This window comes from Limulus polyphemus, unplaced genomic scaffold (assembly GCF_000517525.1).
Source record: "Limulus polyphemus unplaced genomic scaffold, Limulus_polyphemus-2.1.2 Scaffold663, whole genome shotgun sequence".
Lineage (NCBI taxonomy): Eukaryota > Metazoa > Arthropoda > Merostomata > Xiphosura > Limulidae > Limulus > Limulus polyphemus.
In genome coordinates this window covers 387,899-404,559 of record NW_013666273.1, presented here as the reverse complement: position 1 = coordinate 404,559, position 16,661 = coordinate 387,899, and the positions used below count along the sequence as shown (strand labels likewise).

Here is a 16,661-nt window from a genome sequence, read left to right as displayed (position 1 = left end):
ACAGGTCACTTTGTAAAGACTAAAGGTCATTTTTGTATTATTGGATACAGTAACATGAGTGCACGTGCACCTTTTCATTGTAACTACTGTATTGTTTGCCAGGCATGGCTGAAAGATCAATATAATAAAATAATAAATGTATAATGTAATGAGATTTAAGCTATTTAGTGTAAACAATTGTGTTTTTGTGTTATAATTTGTAGTCATTCTAGAACTAAAAAGGCATAATTGATATTTATTTCCTAATTCTTTATGGCATTTGCAAGATCGGTCAAATCTACTGAACCCATACACAGATTAATTACTGAAAATAACAGATAAAATATAAAGTTTTTTCTTAAGAAACGTTTGAAAACTATCTGGACATTATACAAACTTTGCATGTGAAATATTTTGACACATAAAAGTATTTTTAATCTTAAAATGAATATTACTTTGCATGATAGATAGGCAACTTGAGAAAAGAAAAATAGACACGAGAAAAACATTGCTTTACAAACCTTAAGATTTGTGTATGAAAGCTTTGTAATGTTTACTGATAGTCTGCCAAATTTCATGAACATTCACTTACTAATTTAAAAGTTATGGTACGAAAACTATAACAAGCACAAGATGGTTATGAGGTCGGTCCCAGGGGCCGAGCCTGTGCTGAAATAGTTAAGAAATTAACTAATGTATAATACTAAAATTATAATTACAATCTACAATTTGATACCAAACTTATTGACATAAATTCATAAAACAGTAGTTCAATAAAATTTTGAATATAAATCTACAAACGTAATAACTTTCCCTTTCACCATAGGTAGACCCGTCTCAATAGGGTTAAGTAATAATTAATTTAAATTTGCTTTGATAATTTTATAATAATCTCACTAAATTTAACAGTTTAAGTTACATCATAATTTCTTGCAACTGCTAAGGCCTCACAAACATTAAGTATTATAAAAACTTATGAGTGAAAATAAATGAGAATATTTAATATCAATCACACGATATCTACTAAATTTAGTGCCCACAAAGCCTTTTGCCTAATATCAGGGTTCATCAAATAGTTAACTTATTTGCTGATTATTATAGTAATATCAAACTATTAATAAGAACTTCTGAGTGAAAGTATAACAATATGTGAACCACACTATAACTGCTATATACAATGTGATAAAAACTTTTGGCCAATACCAGGGTTCTTCAGGCTGGCCAAGATACAACAAACACAGTAGCGTTTGAGATGCTATATACATATATTAACAAATCCCTTGACAACAACTGTTGTGGTGCGTATTGGATTAAAATGACGAAGTGAAATTGTTACCAACTTTAATGATGTCACAACACATCAAAATTAGTGTAAATATTAATTTTTTCACCATTATATTATTTATGACATACATCAGCTGATATTAGACCCTAACACTGGTGTCAGATTATACACAAATGATTTAAGTAAGGTACTTACGGAAAGAATTTGAAGGCTACAACACTCCCTCCAGTGTCTTGGAAGGCAGTCTTTATATCCTCCTCAGTTACACTAGCCCTGAAAATAATAAAATCAGATCTGTTTTACTTTCAATTATTCATTCAATGTAAACAACAACATATACTACAAGGCCCATCATATAAAAAAGAAAAAACATTATGTTTAAAGGCTTTGAAGTAACTACAAAAATAGAATGTTAAATATGTATAGTTATTTATTAGTACATTCACAGAAAATCTCACTTGACAAAATAAAATATAATATACAGAGCATTAATAAGAGGCTGTGTGTGTGTGTTGAGTCAACATTACTACTACAAAAGGTTTGTGTAAAAAAATGAGAGGGAAAAGAACAATTTATAATTAATATACCAATATTAAACATAGCTGACAAAAAATACAAAATTAGCTAGGTTTAAGCTTTCCGAAAATCTGTTTATTGTAGTGCTTATGAAAATTAACAATTAATCTAACTCCATAAGGACTGTGGGGGTGCTATAATCACCTACCAGTCTTACATTATCAAAGTGAAAATACTTAACTTGGTACAAACTTTCTAAATAATGACTACTTTTTGTGTGTGTGTGGAAACCTTCATAAAAATCCAATTTAATACTTACACTATTTTATACAAATTTTATTCACTGTTACCATAATTATTCATTTCACAATTCCAGATGTTGTACTGTAAATAATCTTTTTTTAAAGAAATGTAAATGTTATCACTTCTTTATTGCAGTTAGAAGTATTGATAGGCATTAAATACATAAAATATAGGAAAATAATTATATTTCAAAACAACCCTTACCTGTCTGTTATATAGCTTCAAAAAATGTGTCCTGAATTCAAATATGCTCAGAGGACATAAAAAAAAAGGAAGACTTACGGAATGTTTGAAAGATGAAGTGTAGCTGATGGTGGGTAAATATTTTGGTAGTTTTTTGAGCCTGGTTTCTTAAAACGGTGAAGTGGTGAACTGGTAAAGTCTTTGGTCAAACCAGCATCCTACAGAAAAAAAAACCGTTCTTAAGAGGCAACAAATCTGTTTTTGTTTTTTTTTAGTATGCAAGTCATTATTTTAATTAAAGCTAAAGTAGATATAAACTGATACAAAACAGAAATTTTCTGTAAACGTACATTGTTTCCAGGTTCCCGAAGTGGTTTTCATATGTTTATAATTTGCTGAAAAGAGCTTGTAATCTATACTTCAGGTCAATTTTTAAAATCTATTTTAAGAATTAGAAAATTTAAAATACATAATTTAGATCCAGTCTTAAGATTAGTCAAATATTTGTCTAGTTGTAAACTACTAAACAGTTCAAGTATACCTTACAACTAGATGTATTTCCACAGGGTTTCCAAGTGTTCTCTTTCAAGAGTAAATAAAACCAAAATTAAAGGTAACAAATGTTTTTATTTCTTACTTTCAAAGTTCATGTGTCATGCTGTGTTGTAGCCTACAGAGTGCATAATTCTTCTCAAGATTCATGGCATGCTCACGTTTTACTGACATCACAACAGTACAAATTGCAACATTAAACTTCCCTCATGTGGCATCATTTTAGTGTCTACAGACAGACAACATGTAACTGTATATGATGCGAGTGGTTAAAACAGATAACCCCTCCAGACAGCCTTTGGCCCCTTTTCAGGGAAACTAAGGAGTATATCAAAACTCAAGAAACAATTGTTAAAAGTTTTTGTTTTGCAGTGAAGTCTGTAACTTACCGGCTGGCCTTCTTTTGGCATCTGTACTAGCTGGTGCTTGGATGGATTCACTCGAATCTCTTTTCCATATACTTTTATCTTGTCCAAATTGGTAAGAGCTAGTAAATGAATCATTGCTAAAATTAATATTAACTTACCAGCATCCAATCTAGTACTTATATGAAACTAATATATATGAAATACTATAACAATTCAAAGGCAAAAAAAAATAAGTGAATGCTTATAGTTCAAAGCTCAAGAAAACCCATTATTCTGCTTTTAAAAGTGTAGGGTAAGACACACAAGCTGAATATTTCTACACCTAGAATGTACGTGAAAACAACCCAATTATACAAGATTGTTTCTAAGTTACTTCAAAGTGTAGTTAAAGATAAGACAGAAGTTAAATGCATTTCAACAAGATTTTTTCATGTTTCAAAACTGCCTACACTCAAGCAAAAAACAAAACTTACCTAACTGTGCTTGATGTGGTTCAGACATCTGAACAAGAGCATTGTCTTTCTTGTTAAACAATATTTTAACACGTATAACATCACCATAGACTCCTGTAAGTTTACAGAGGAAGAGAGAAAGATATTCAATTATTACTGACACGAAGGAAATTTTTATCAACAAAACACAAATGGTCGAACAAGAAGAAATCAAAAGTTTAAGGCATTCCTTCTCCATGAAACATAAATGACTCAAGTTTCAGTAATACGAGTTTTCTTTCATAGCCAGTATATGTTAAAGAAGCTCAGACAAGAGGGAGGCTAGAAAGTTTACAGAGCAAGAAAAAGTTTACATATAGTTTCACAAGTATATGGGCTGTTAAGATATTAACTTGCTATTTTTCTACTACTTGAACACATGCATAAAATGAAAACTGAAGTTGATTGTATCTTTAATTTCACGATCAAAAGTGAAAAAAATAAATAAAATAAATCTGACTTAATGCATTTATCCTTTCAAACCAATTGTCATGACCAGTTGCTATTTTTTTTATGATGCAAGACAATTTCAGGTTACCTTAGTTTAATGAAAAAAATCTGGGATAAATTTTTGATACAAACGAAGAACTATCTTTAATTTAATTTTGTTATGAAAGTAAGAAGGCTGATAAGTCCCTTTTTGTCTAAATATACAAAGGTCCCATCTGAGCTGCATTATCTAAACATGTTGTCAATGATAATTTCATATAGTACATTATTTTGTAAGTTTATTAAAGAATGTCAGATACAAGTAAAAAGTTTTGGTGGGGTTGAGAGCTACAATTACTACACAGAGAACAACTGTACTTTTACCAAAATCATTTTTTAATATTGTTTGTAAAATCATTTAATCATATCCTTTCAACTGTTTCAGGTAGTGTCTTGTTAAGAAATGAAAATAAACTCAAAAATAAACATATTAGAGAAACACACGTGATTACTGAGCAGAGAGTCATAGCACTAGATTCCTGAAAGATCAAACAAAAAATATAAAGAGTGCTGGATCAAAAACATACCAAAAAGGGTAAAGAGAGCATCGGGCGTGACCATCTAAAGGTCAGAGCAACAGGTGTGGAGCAGAGCAGCAGAGTGGAAGGAATCAGTGTTCCAAACGAACGAATAAAGAAGTCCACATGGGAAGACACCAGCAGGCCAAGTAGGGAAAGAAAAAATTATACAAGATAAACATCAGTGAGTGGCTATTGATATAAGTTAAGAGCTGAGGTAAACTTTCTTTTGATCAAGAACCACAACTAGCAAGAGATGAAAGACTTGAAACAAATTAAAGAAAAAATCTAGAGAACTAGGCAGAAGGTCACAAAAATACAGCTGTTTTCAACAGTTTATCATGCTTTTACAAATAGTTTCTGCTTGGTTCTTTTCACAAATGCAAATAACTAGTCTAAACACACACACAGACAAATGAATGGATATATTACTTAACTATACCAACTTTAAGCAAGCAAAGCACAAAGGCTGCAACCTAGTATTAGCACGATATAGTGTTCCACACTTACATATATAAAAAAAAAAATTGATTTTATTTAAAATAAACATAATAAAGTACATAAATAATCAATATATATACACAGGGATTGTAAAAAAAATAGAAAAACCTGCTTAAAGATCTCCTCATGATGTTAGATGGACTACAGTAGGTGATCAGTATTATATAATCATGTGTAACAGCATATCATGGTTACTACGGCATGGAAATTATCCCATAACTTTTGTTAGATAAATATAACAGTGGTTGGAAAATCATCCCATGCTTTATGTCACGTTGTGTCCTGAAGGAATGGAATCTCATCATACCTTTCAGATCTTTAAGTATATAAAGAAGTAAAGCAGTTCAAATAGCCAAAGATGGAACCACATGTTGCTAAGCTGCTTCCACAAGATGTTTCTATTTTGTTTGTCCAACCTCCGTGTGTATATTTTGATGTAAAAAGTGTATTATATAACATCATTAAAACACCTTTGATGATTTTTTAGAACTCCACACAACTAAGTCAAAACAAAGGTTATCACATGTCTAAAACAGATGAATAAAATCACATTACAAACTACATAATGGGACACAAAATGTATCCTGTCACAAGTTATTTTCAAAAACAGAACTATCTTGGAGGTGGAGATACACTATCAGATTTAACCTTTATTCAAAGTCTCACGTATATAATGAAATTATAAGAAAAAATAATTAAAAATCAAGAGTAGATATGAATGCTAAAACCCACACCATCCTACATCTGAAGTTGCCTGTAAGAGTACTCACTTCTAATCAAACAGAAAAGTAATAATTAAAAAATGCAGTTTAATAAAACGTTTTGCAGTGAAAAAAGTAACAGTTTTTGAAGGAAAAGCAATTACATTTATCCTTCTGGATAACAATAAAATTTTGACCAAGCCCTTTGGTGAAAATTATCTCAGTTAACAATACTCTTCAATCAAAAACTAAGAATTTAGTATCTTAAATTTTTTTAGTTGGACAAAACAGTTACCTTCCACAAGAGACAAGTAGATTTTTAAGTTCACAAAAAACGTAAAATTAGTGAAAATGGAGAAGAATATTTTGAAAAGTTTGTTATTATATGGATAAACATTTCAAATAACTTACTTATCTAACTGTAAGATGTGGTACAGAATGAAGAACAAAATTAAGAAGGAATCTATTTATGAGGAAACAATATAATTAACACAACATGTTTACAATCCTATTTGGTTGTTGTTGTTTTTTCTGAACCATTTTTCAAGTACTTAACATTAGCAAAGTAAACAAATGAATATTTGAACTTCTAAAGCTCAAGAGAATACTATTTAGAAAGATCACAAAATTCATGGGATAATATGAATATATACTTTACAATGTTACTACTAAAGGAATTATTATACCCTAGGATTTATATATGTAATTAATTCTGTTAAATGGAAACAAGCATCCACAAACAAGTAACATCACAATACTAAACACCCACAAGTTGCAACCTCCACATACCTCTTCATTTAAGTTGCTAACTAACAGAACACATCCTCCAAATGACTGCTGACCAGGAAGTCTAAATCCAGCCAGCCCAAAGGTTGCACTAGCCACAGCAGGTGGTAGAGCAAAAGCCCCTAAAGGAAGGCCTTGGGGTTAAGAAAAAGAGAAGTCAAGGTAAATGCAATCTTGAAAAAAAATTCACACACACACATATACTGAAACATTAGACTTTAATCATACAAAACATTTTAAAGGTACTAATATATATATAAAACCTATAAGTAAACAAATTATAAAGTTACAATTAGTTTAATACTGTGACTGTGTCATAAAGGGATGTGAATGGAACAAAAGAATCTGAGGAAACTTGCATGTAGCACAAGCATTCAGCTTGTTATGGAAAGCCATAAAACTTGTGCATCACATTCTATCCTGTACAAACCTCTCTACCAGTAATCATGTATATGTAATTTTGCAACACTTTTTTTCCAGTCTTGTTACCAAGTGATGAGATTTAAAGGTAGCAATAAGCACGTCAAATTGTCTACTATTGACTATTTGCACAAATTTCACAATCCATATTTTTGAGTGAAACACCCATATTTCTGCAAATCTGTATATTTTTCACATCCCTGGTTGCAAATGAATAAACAATTAGATAATGTTTTCATGATTTCAATCTACTATTCATTAATAACTACATCTAGGACATATAGAAAAAGCATTGTCTTTCGTTGGTGTAACAAAGTTCTACTTAAGGAATACCTTGTATCACATAACTTAATATACCATAAACAGTTAGTTATAGATCAAAAATTAACTTAAACACAGAGAGCAAAAGAATGCAAATGAAATGAATGAAGATTTATCCAGAATATCCATTAGTGTAATGTCATTATATATAAATAATCCCCTCTGTGACATATACTTTTGAAAAACAGAAAATGGTGTTCACTTCTGGATCCTGGTAATGTTTAAGACCAAGATAATTATTTTATCTAACATAACAATGTGTAATTACTAGACTTTTGCAATTTTATAATGTTATTTACTTACTTATCAAACATCTTTCATGCCTGAGCCATATGCTCTGAATTACTTTATATTGTGCAATGTTTTACAAATAGGCAGAATTTTGTTTGCTGATGACACAAAGTGTTTCTTTCTCAATTTTAAACTTCTAAGTTAATGTTAAGATAAACAACTAATCTTACAGAATTGTGTTCCTTCCTGATAGTTGAATGCAAGATATTTAACTTTTTTTTCATTTCATATTAATAAAAAATTTTTTTTTCAGTTGAGGTTGTTATTCATTAAACACAGAGATATATAGTGACTTCTTAATGACTGTAAACAAATATTTAGTTATAAAGTACTTGGTCTTTACAAAATAAGCTAAGGTAATATTTTTGGCTACTTTTAGGTACTTCAATGAACAAAGGAAAATAATAAAATATATCTCAATGTACATCCATTACATTAAAGCTGTCTTCACACATACTTTTCTAGTAATATTCTAAAACAAACAGTTATCGTACTGATTTCTTTGACATTTTTTAACAATTATTTTCTCAGTAAAGTAGAAGAGCACTTCTGTGTATAAACTTAAATATAAATAAGCAAATACAAAATGAAAAGTTTTACATACAATTATGCTAAGTTCCATAAACACAGAATGAATATAAAAAAATTGTGTTATTAAGCAATTTACAAATGTTTACAAACTGAACAAAATGTTATTTCTACAATCAACACTATATAGGTTAATTATAAATTTTCCTTCGTTAAAATTAGAAAAAACTACAACAAATGATAAGGAAACCAAAGCAGCAAATAAAGGAAAAAGAAGAACAAAATTGCAAACAGCATACCTGCAGCAGCACTATAGGCAGCTGTTAGTGGTGCTCCAAGGCTGGGCAGGCCAGCAAAAGGAGATCCCATCATACTCATAGCACCTTATTTAGGATGACAAACCGGAATATTTATAAGCAAGATGCAAAAACATTACTGCTATTAATTTTTAAACCATAGAATACACACAAGCTATAGACCTATATCAAGCCAAATTACCTGCACGTAAAAAATATTTCATATTGTGGCATTACCTTCTTGGCAGGAGAAACCTAGTTAATATTATTAATAGTAGACAAGCCAATTGTTTAAAAACTACAAAGATATGTTAAGAACACTCCAAACTGTTAGCTTTGGGGAGGAAACTATGTTACCAAAAATCAATTAATGAAAGCAATAACGATTAATTAAAATAAAGTTACACATTTTTAAGAACCCAAAGTAAATAATAAACAATGGTTATAAAACTACTAAGGTATGAGATGAACAGTTAAGTAACACTGCACACACTACTTACTTTTTTAATAACACTTATCAACAAATAAGATTATCTGGGTTCAAGCAAACAATACTCTCATAGCTACATTGTTATTGATAATCTACATAATAGCTTTATTCTATGACACTAAGCATGCACTGTGATGCATATGAAGAAAACACACAAACCAAATGGCATTGTTTTACCTTACAGAAGCTAGTCAGAAACTTGCACAACTGGTTCTTACCTCCAAAACCAAGACTGTCTAATCCTATATCACCTGTGGGTAAAGTAGGATTGGTGAAATCTCGGCTTTTGTCATTATTGTATTTCACATTCAAGTTGGTCAGTTTGGAGTAGTCTATTCTTAATGTGCAGCAAGCATTGTAGATGTTCTGCCCATCTAAAGACTGAAGACACAGGGATGCAGTACTTAATCACACAGTTATGCACAAAAACTACAAATGTATGTATTTACATTTTTAGTAAATAACAGAAACCCCTTAGCATATAAATGCAAACATTCCTGAACTTTCAGCCTCACTGAAGCACTACAAACAAATTTCTTACTCATTTTCAGGGTACTTCCAGTTGTAAGGTTTAATATTCACGAAAATAAAGAAGTATGGAAATATACTTTTAGAAATTCAACACTATACTATTTAACCACAATTCAAGACTTCTGTATTAAATGATCCAGACAAAACTCACGAAACAAAAGTTACCTAAACTAAGTAACTCAAACAACACTTCTCAGTTAAAAACTGTCTAATATATCTATAATGAGGACAGCACCCACAAATTAAAAACTATTTCATATATTTAAACTACTAATTAAAACAACACACTTGTTCAATTAAAAAAGAGAGAAAATTAAATGTATTTATATTTAAATAGTGATTAACACTTTTCACTTAAAACTATTCAATACATTTATAAGTAGTTCAAATACCAATAGTTAGGGACTTCTTCAAATAGAACTTACCAACTTGGCTGCTTGTGCAGTGATGACATCTGGATACTGAATGAGAGCTTGGAATGTATCTACAGAAAGAAATATGTTGTTATAGAACAAAAAATAGTATATCTAATATTTAAAGATTAGAAACTAACCTTATAAAACTAAGTGAAGCAGCCTTGCCTATAAAACATCAAGATTACGATTAATACATTTAATGATGCACAATCACATAACTGTATGTATATTTATTAGATTAGCAAGAAAGTCTGATTACTATAGACACTTAAATATATTTAAGATATTTCTACATTTTATTTTATCAATGACTCACATCAACTACTTACTGTTTTTGGTGAATGTTATTATCTTCAGAACCTTTCCTACTCGAGAAAATATCTGAAAAATAAAATCATTTTAAACAAACACCTCCGAGACACTAAAGATTAAAATGCAATATCCTCTAAATGTTAGTATCTAGCATGTTTAAGTTTATCAAACATTTTTTCTGGAGACAGTTTGTTCATTATTTTATCTCCCATCATGAAATTGGTTTATTCTTTCAACAGTGCTCTAAGCAAACATTCTACATCATAATATCCTTATCTTAACTCTATAAAGCATTATTACATTATAGTTTTTGGGAAATCATACAAGAAAAATACCTGGTATAGAACGTCGAGAGTGATGGGATAGATCTGATTATCCACTATGACCCGAAGCACTGTGTTTGGTCCTCCCTGAGTATCAGTTTCACTTGTCAAAGCTTGGGCAGCTTGTAAAGCTGCCTGGGTTGATATCTGCTGTGAAACACGACAATCAAAAGCTAACTATTACAAGAATCAAACCTATTAAAAAGTTATTTCTTCCTTTATGCTTCAAATATAATTTAGATTTTCATAGGAAAAATTTCCCTTTTTTTTAAAAATTATATACAACTTCTATACACTTTGTTGTGATTTTGAATTCTATGTGCCATCTGGCTAACTTATCATACACAGAATTAAGTTCCTAATTACTAAAGTGCACTTTGTTTTGTTTGCTTTAACTCTTCATAACAAACTTTCCTGTTACTTACTGAGCCAGGATGTGCATTGTCTGTTTTCAACTCTTTATGGTTAGAAAACTGAACATATACAGTGCGGCCCCGGATGATTGGAGTTCCTGAATTATTGTAGTAGTTTACCATTGATGTTGCAGCTGTCTCATCAGCCATCTCCAGAAATGCCTAAAGAAACACAGTATATAATTTCAAAAAAAGAAAGAAAAAAGGATACATCTAAAACAGTAACCATAGCAACAGTACACTGGTACTTTTTTTCCTATAAAAACACTTAACATTGTGGCAACAGTAAATGTATCATCTGCTTTAACAACTCAAATACCACCGTATTTTTACATATTTGTGATTGATTTCTTGCACTTACTATATTTCATTATAAACACAGTTGTTCCCTAAGTATTTTTTGTCAAGCACCTTGAATGTATATGCTTTAAACCAAATGTTATTTTGTATTACTAAACATAAATCTATCTCTATTTATTAAAATCATAAAGTCACATACATGACCTTGCTTTCTTTATTCTTAGCATATACATTTTACAATAACAGTTTCATTACACAACAATAACAATCATTCATGTTCAAACAGCCACATACAAAAACACTTTTATTTTTGCTCATTCACATGTAGCCACACCAATGGAACATCAGTTTGCCAAGATTGAGGCTCGTTTCCTTCTATTGTACTTGCTTGCATTTTTATAGCTCTTTATGTACACCAAGGATGTCATAACATGTTTTTAATTCTCTCTCTCTTCGGCAAAACAGCTGTATTTATTTTTTCCACTTTAATACGCTAGTGTGTCCGCTGTTAAAATTAATGATCAATTATGGTTTAAAAATGGTATACAAATGTACAACATATCTTATAACTTGAAGTTTTTCATTTTTTGTGGATTTAGCCAGGATTAAAATACTGATAATCATGACTGATTTTAAAGGACTTGTAATTAACAAATATGAATTTAATACACATATGGTAGTTTGAATACTTAAGAAGTGCTTTACTAAAATTTGCAAGAAGGTTAGCCATTTAATCCAGACGGCACAGTACTTGCTTAAAATGCAAGATATGCCAGGTTTCAATCTGGAAGATACAAAAGTTGGAAAACTGCACATTACCTTCCTGATGCTTTAAAAACTTATGTGGTAACATCCGTTTAGAAATTATGAAGATTACCGTTAAAATGATTCAGATGTAAAATAAACTGTTCAACTTTATTATGTCCTATAAAAAATTTTAAATATTTGTGTAGATCTGTATCAAATTTTTAATACAAATTATATAACATGTGCATTGTTTTGATCATTTAACAAATCTGAGAAATTGAATGGCCAATTCAAAACCAGTATATTCTGTTAACCATTTTTTGCTTTTCTTTTCCATTAGTTACAAACACCATGAAAGATGTAGCCTTTTCACTGACTAGTAAATAGTGACAAATTTTGTTTTCAAAGTGGAATAATTCCTCCAAAGAAAAATACCTCCAATTTTAATGTCATTAGAGCTAAGACTGTGTGTGTGTGTGTGTGTATATTTGCTTTTCATGCCTAAACTTTTTAACTTATCTCAAAAATTTGGCAAGCACTCTCAGATCCTCCTGGGTGGACTGTAACAAGGGAGGGTCAGCATTCACATCTGACTCTCCCTATGTCTTCCACATGTATTAATCTGATAATTTTGAATTACTGCATAGCACATACCCTAAGGGCTCAATCTGGCACATCTCTCAAAGCAATAATTTTGGCATCTGTCGCACACACACACAAAAACAGTAAAATATGAACTTGAGCCTCCTTTCCAACATATACGTCATGAAGACTTAAAAAGTATGGTCATCTCTATTCTTGTATATATCCAATAATTAAATGCTGCCCAAGACACAACAAATGTATATATAAAAGAAGGACATGAAAGAAATTGCACAAAAATACTCAATCCACGATAAGATAAAGTAGAATACCATATCTTTTACTCGTAAACATTATCTGTTTTAATAAATTTCACTGGCCAGTAACTTTTAAAGAAATCAAACCACTGCTTGAATTTAGCATAAAAGTTCAAGTTTACCTACATTCACTCGTGTTCAAAAAGCATCCTAGTTGAACAGTAATTTACATACTGCAACTTAATATTTTGTTTTAAGGCATTACAGTTTGTAGTTTCTCCAGATGGTTGGTAAATTAACTTGTTCACCATTTGCAGTATGAACACTATTAACCAGAAGTCTGCAAGTGATATAATAATACTTCAACTAACTCTACATTAAAGTGCATATTTAAATCTTTGTGAAGTATACTACTAAAAGTATACAATATTATTAACTCAAATCTTCCTTTAGTACAATAACAAAAGAAAAAAAAAAAAGAGTGGCTAAACCACAAAAATATTTAGGGCCCTACAAACATTAAACAGGTTTCAACTGAAAACTTACAAGAATGTATGTTTAGCAGAAGACTATATAAGATGCAAGTATTCTAAATAAGCAATATTTTGGTTGTACTTAGCCATTGAAGTAGGTAATAATGTCCATTGCAAGAGGAAAAAAAAATTTTTTATCCTATAGGTAACTATAATAGCAGATTCTTACCTGGTTCTTTCCCTTAAGGAGCAGGACGTTTGTGATGCGACCAAAAGGAATTCCTAGGTTTATAATGTCAGTTTCCATTGCTTCCATTGGAATGTTCCTTACATGGACCACTCGAGATGGTTTGTTCAAATTTCTGTCCAACTTAACCTGAAAATGATATGTCATTGTTTAGTGTTGTATGTATTCAGTATAAGGAACAAGTTTCACATTTAATGGAGCTCAGAACAATTTTGATATAATTATTTCACCACAGTTTCTCCATGGTGGCATTTGTATTTGGTAACTACAACCAGATAATAAAACTATTATTTCATACTCCACTTACAACTCAATGTATAAATTTTAAACCCATGTTTACCAAAACGTTGGGTTAAACAAGTATCAAACTACAGGCACAGTACTACATGTACATTTTGGCATATCAATAGCAACCTGTAAGGGATATAGGATAAACCAAACTTAAAATTATGGGTGCAGTAATACACCTACATTATTCTATATTAACCTCATGTGCACAAGTGGGGGTTAAGATACACCTTCTACATACTGTCATTGAAAATGGTATTATGTATTTGAAGTTAGAGTATCAACTATTCATTTTACCCTACATTGCTGTTTTGCCAATAGTTTATGATACAATATACAGAAATACTGGAAAAACTGGAGATAAGCATCTTGGAAATTTAGAGGTTGCATAAAAGCAATATGCAAATTTTATGATAGATGAAAGTATTTATATTCTTCATATGAACATCTTGCATTCCCACTTGTCAGTGTTATTCAGACTATTGTCAATTCACAGACATATTTCAAGTGAAAATACTTTATTAACACATATATTTTGTGTACAACAGACTTGTACATTTTAGTAAAAGCTTGATACATTTTATGTAGATACATGTAGTAAATTCAAAATTATTGTCAACATTCTTTTTTTCAGTGGACTGGTGCTTTGCACATTTGGCTAAATCAATTTTGGACTACATGCCTAGTGGTACAGGTACATCTTGTTATATTACCAGATTAATTAAACTAGTTTCAGACAATACAATTTTCTGTTGCATGACAATAACCTAATTTTAATCTGCCTAATTTAATTATCTGTGCAAGAACTATCAAGATGTATAATGCAAAAAAAAATAAAGACTTGGTTAGCTTTGAAAAATTCTAAGGTTAAGTTTCTATGCAAATAACTTGTCATTAATTTTCATTAATGTACTAGCTGGAATACCCATTCTTAGGACATTGGACGGGTGAAATAAAAACTCATTTGTAACAAAGGATAGGAAATTGTGTTTCTATTTTTTTCTTAACATAATAAACATTAAAAGCAAAACAAAAATACATAAAGTTACCAATACTGAAAAGAAAAATATACTGTTTTCTTTCAAGAAAAATATCAATATGAAACCCCCTCTCCCCAATAATCTTCCTCATGCCATCCTGTATCACTGTGTCAAGTCTGGTGCTGATTGATACATATAAAGAACAGACACACACACACATATTGACATTTATTTATATAGATTATATAATAATTTATGATGTCATTCCTTGCTCTTTCTTATCAACACTATAGTTTTTAGTTTGGTACAGTAAAATCTCATAAAAACACAATAGTTAAAAGTCTGCATGATGTAACAAATTACACTCACAGCTGGCTACAACTACCAGAATCCTACCTACCTTTTTGGCATCATTGTTGTTGTCAGGCTGAGATGTCATGATGCCACCATTACTAACAGCAGCCGTCTGAGAAAGAAGCTCGTCGGAACCTCGCTGATAAAAAAAAGAACAAAAGAAAATGTACTGGAAATTACGATTATCCAGGAGGCAATTACAAAACCTTCATGGTACAACTAAGACAAGGAAATATCAAAGCTTTTACCAACAATAAAAAAATTATTCTAAGAAGTAAATGAAGACTATGATTTCACACTGTAGCTTCCTATGTCAGTATTTCACAGTGGGAAAAACCAATAATGCCATAGTAAAATTGCAAAACGTACTTTAATATATGATTAAATGAATATTTTATTTTTAGCCAAAATCAAATGAACCAGACACCTTTTGGTTTACAAATTCATAAGAAGGCTGATACATTACTATTTGCAACACAACCATTTTGGTTGTGTATATAACTTTTTTTTGTAGGTGGTTCAAGTTTGAAAATATTAAACAATTTTATGGCTTAAATTAATACTACGTAGTACCAAACACACAGATCATGGATTTTTGGTATGTACACAAGTTATTACCCTTTTAACTTGAATATATGAATATTAAAAGAAAGCTGATTTAATCATCATTTCATACAAACACGAGTATTCAATGCAGATTTAAATTTGTTACACAGACTGAAAAATCAAGCCAATATACTAAGCCAGAACTCAGGGGTTTTCCTAGTGTGCAGTTCATCACAAATTATGCAGGTGTAAAAATATTTGTGCAGTTGAAAATTCACCAATATAAGTAAGTTCAAGTGGATAAATATATAAACAAACTATTTACTAGAATATCCTTCATTTGTGGATCATTTGTTACTAGGCCTGTATAAATAAATAAATTATGAAGTTAAAATATAATTGTGCAGTTGAAAAAATCCTTAGAAAAATCTCTGCCCAAACTTGTTCCAATCAATACATATAAAATTGAAATTTCAATAACAGTAAATGTATTCTATTCCATTATTATGTTCTGTTCTTCTTCAATTTTTGTAAACTTGTTCCAATCATCCATATCTACCATGAAGTCTCATTAACAGAAAACTTATTGCAACCATGAAACCTCAGTAAGAACAGGTTAACCGGAATGGACCTATCACAAAACTTCATAAACAGTAAATTTACTTCAATGAAACTTTCCAAAACAATATTGTTATGACAGTGGAAGTCACGTGACGCCAATAACGCGTCATGATATTCTCGAAGGATCGTGACTTTTCCTGGCAACTCTAGTCTTTTCCAGGCGCCCTCTATTTTAGTATATAAGCCCGGCAAATAAATGCAGATAGGGAGAGATAGAGAAGATAATTGAATCAAACGAGCGGTAGTGACGGTA

General features: G+C 30.6%; 1 protein-coding gene across 5 annotated transcripts in view; it reads right to left on the bottom strand.

Annotated features, from left to right (window-relative positions):
* LOC106459809 (polypyrimidine tract-binding protein 1-like) overlaps positions 1–16,661 on the bottom strand; it is a 70,256-nt gene that overhangs the window by 8,825 nt on the left and 44,770 nt on the right. For 3 of the 5 annotated variants that reach the window (XM_022386356.1, XM_022386359.1, XM_013919473.2), the window contains 14 exons: positions 15,288–15,380; positions 13,602–13,748; positions 11,026–11,175; positions 10,613–10,750; positions 10,295–10,346; positions 9,975–10,033; positions 9,237–9,399; positions 8,532–8,615; positions 6,676–6,806; positions 4,694–4,727; positions 3,660–3,752; positions 3,208–3,305; positions 2,366–2,484; positions 1,460–1,537 (listed from right to left, as the gene is read on the bottom strand). In XM_022386356.1, coding sequence (XP_022242064.1) covers positions 1,460–1,537; positions 2,366–2,484; positions 3,208–3,305; positions 3,660–3,752; positions 4,694–4,727; positions 6,676–6,806; positions 8,532–8,615; positions 9,237–9,399; positions 9,975–10,033; positions 10,295–10,346; positions 10,613–10,750; positions 11,026–11,175; positions 13,602–13,748; positions 15,288–15,380 — 1,439 coding nt within the window. The remainder of the gene's footprint in view (positions 1–1,459; positions 1,538–2,365; positions 2,485–3,207; positions 3,306–3,659; positions 3,753–4,693; positions 4,728–6,675; positions 6,807–8,531; positions 8,616–9,236; positions 9,400–9,974; positions 10,034–10,294; positions 10,347–10,612; positions 10,751–11,025; positions 11,176–13,601; positions 13,749–15,287; positions 15,381–16,661) is intronic. The other 2 variants (XM_022386358.1, XM_022386360.1) reach the window with 1 other exon arrangement.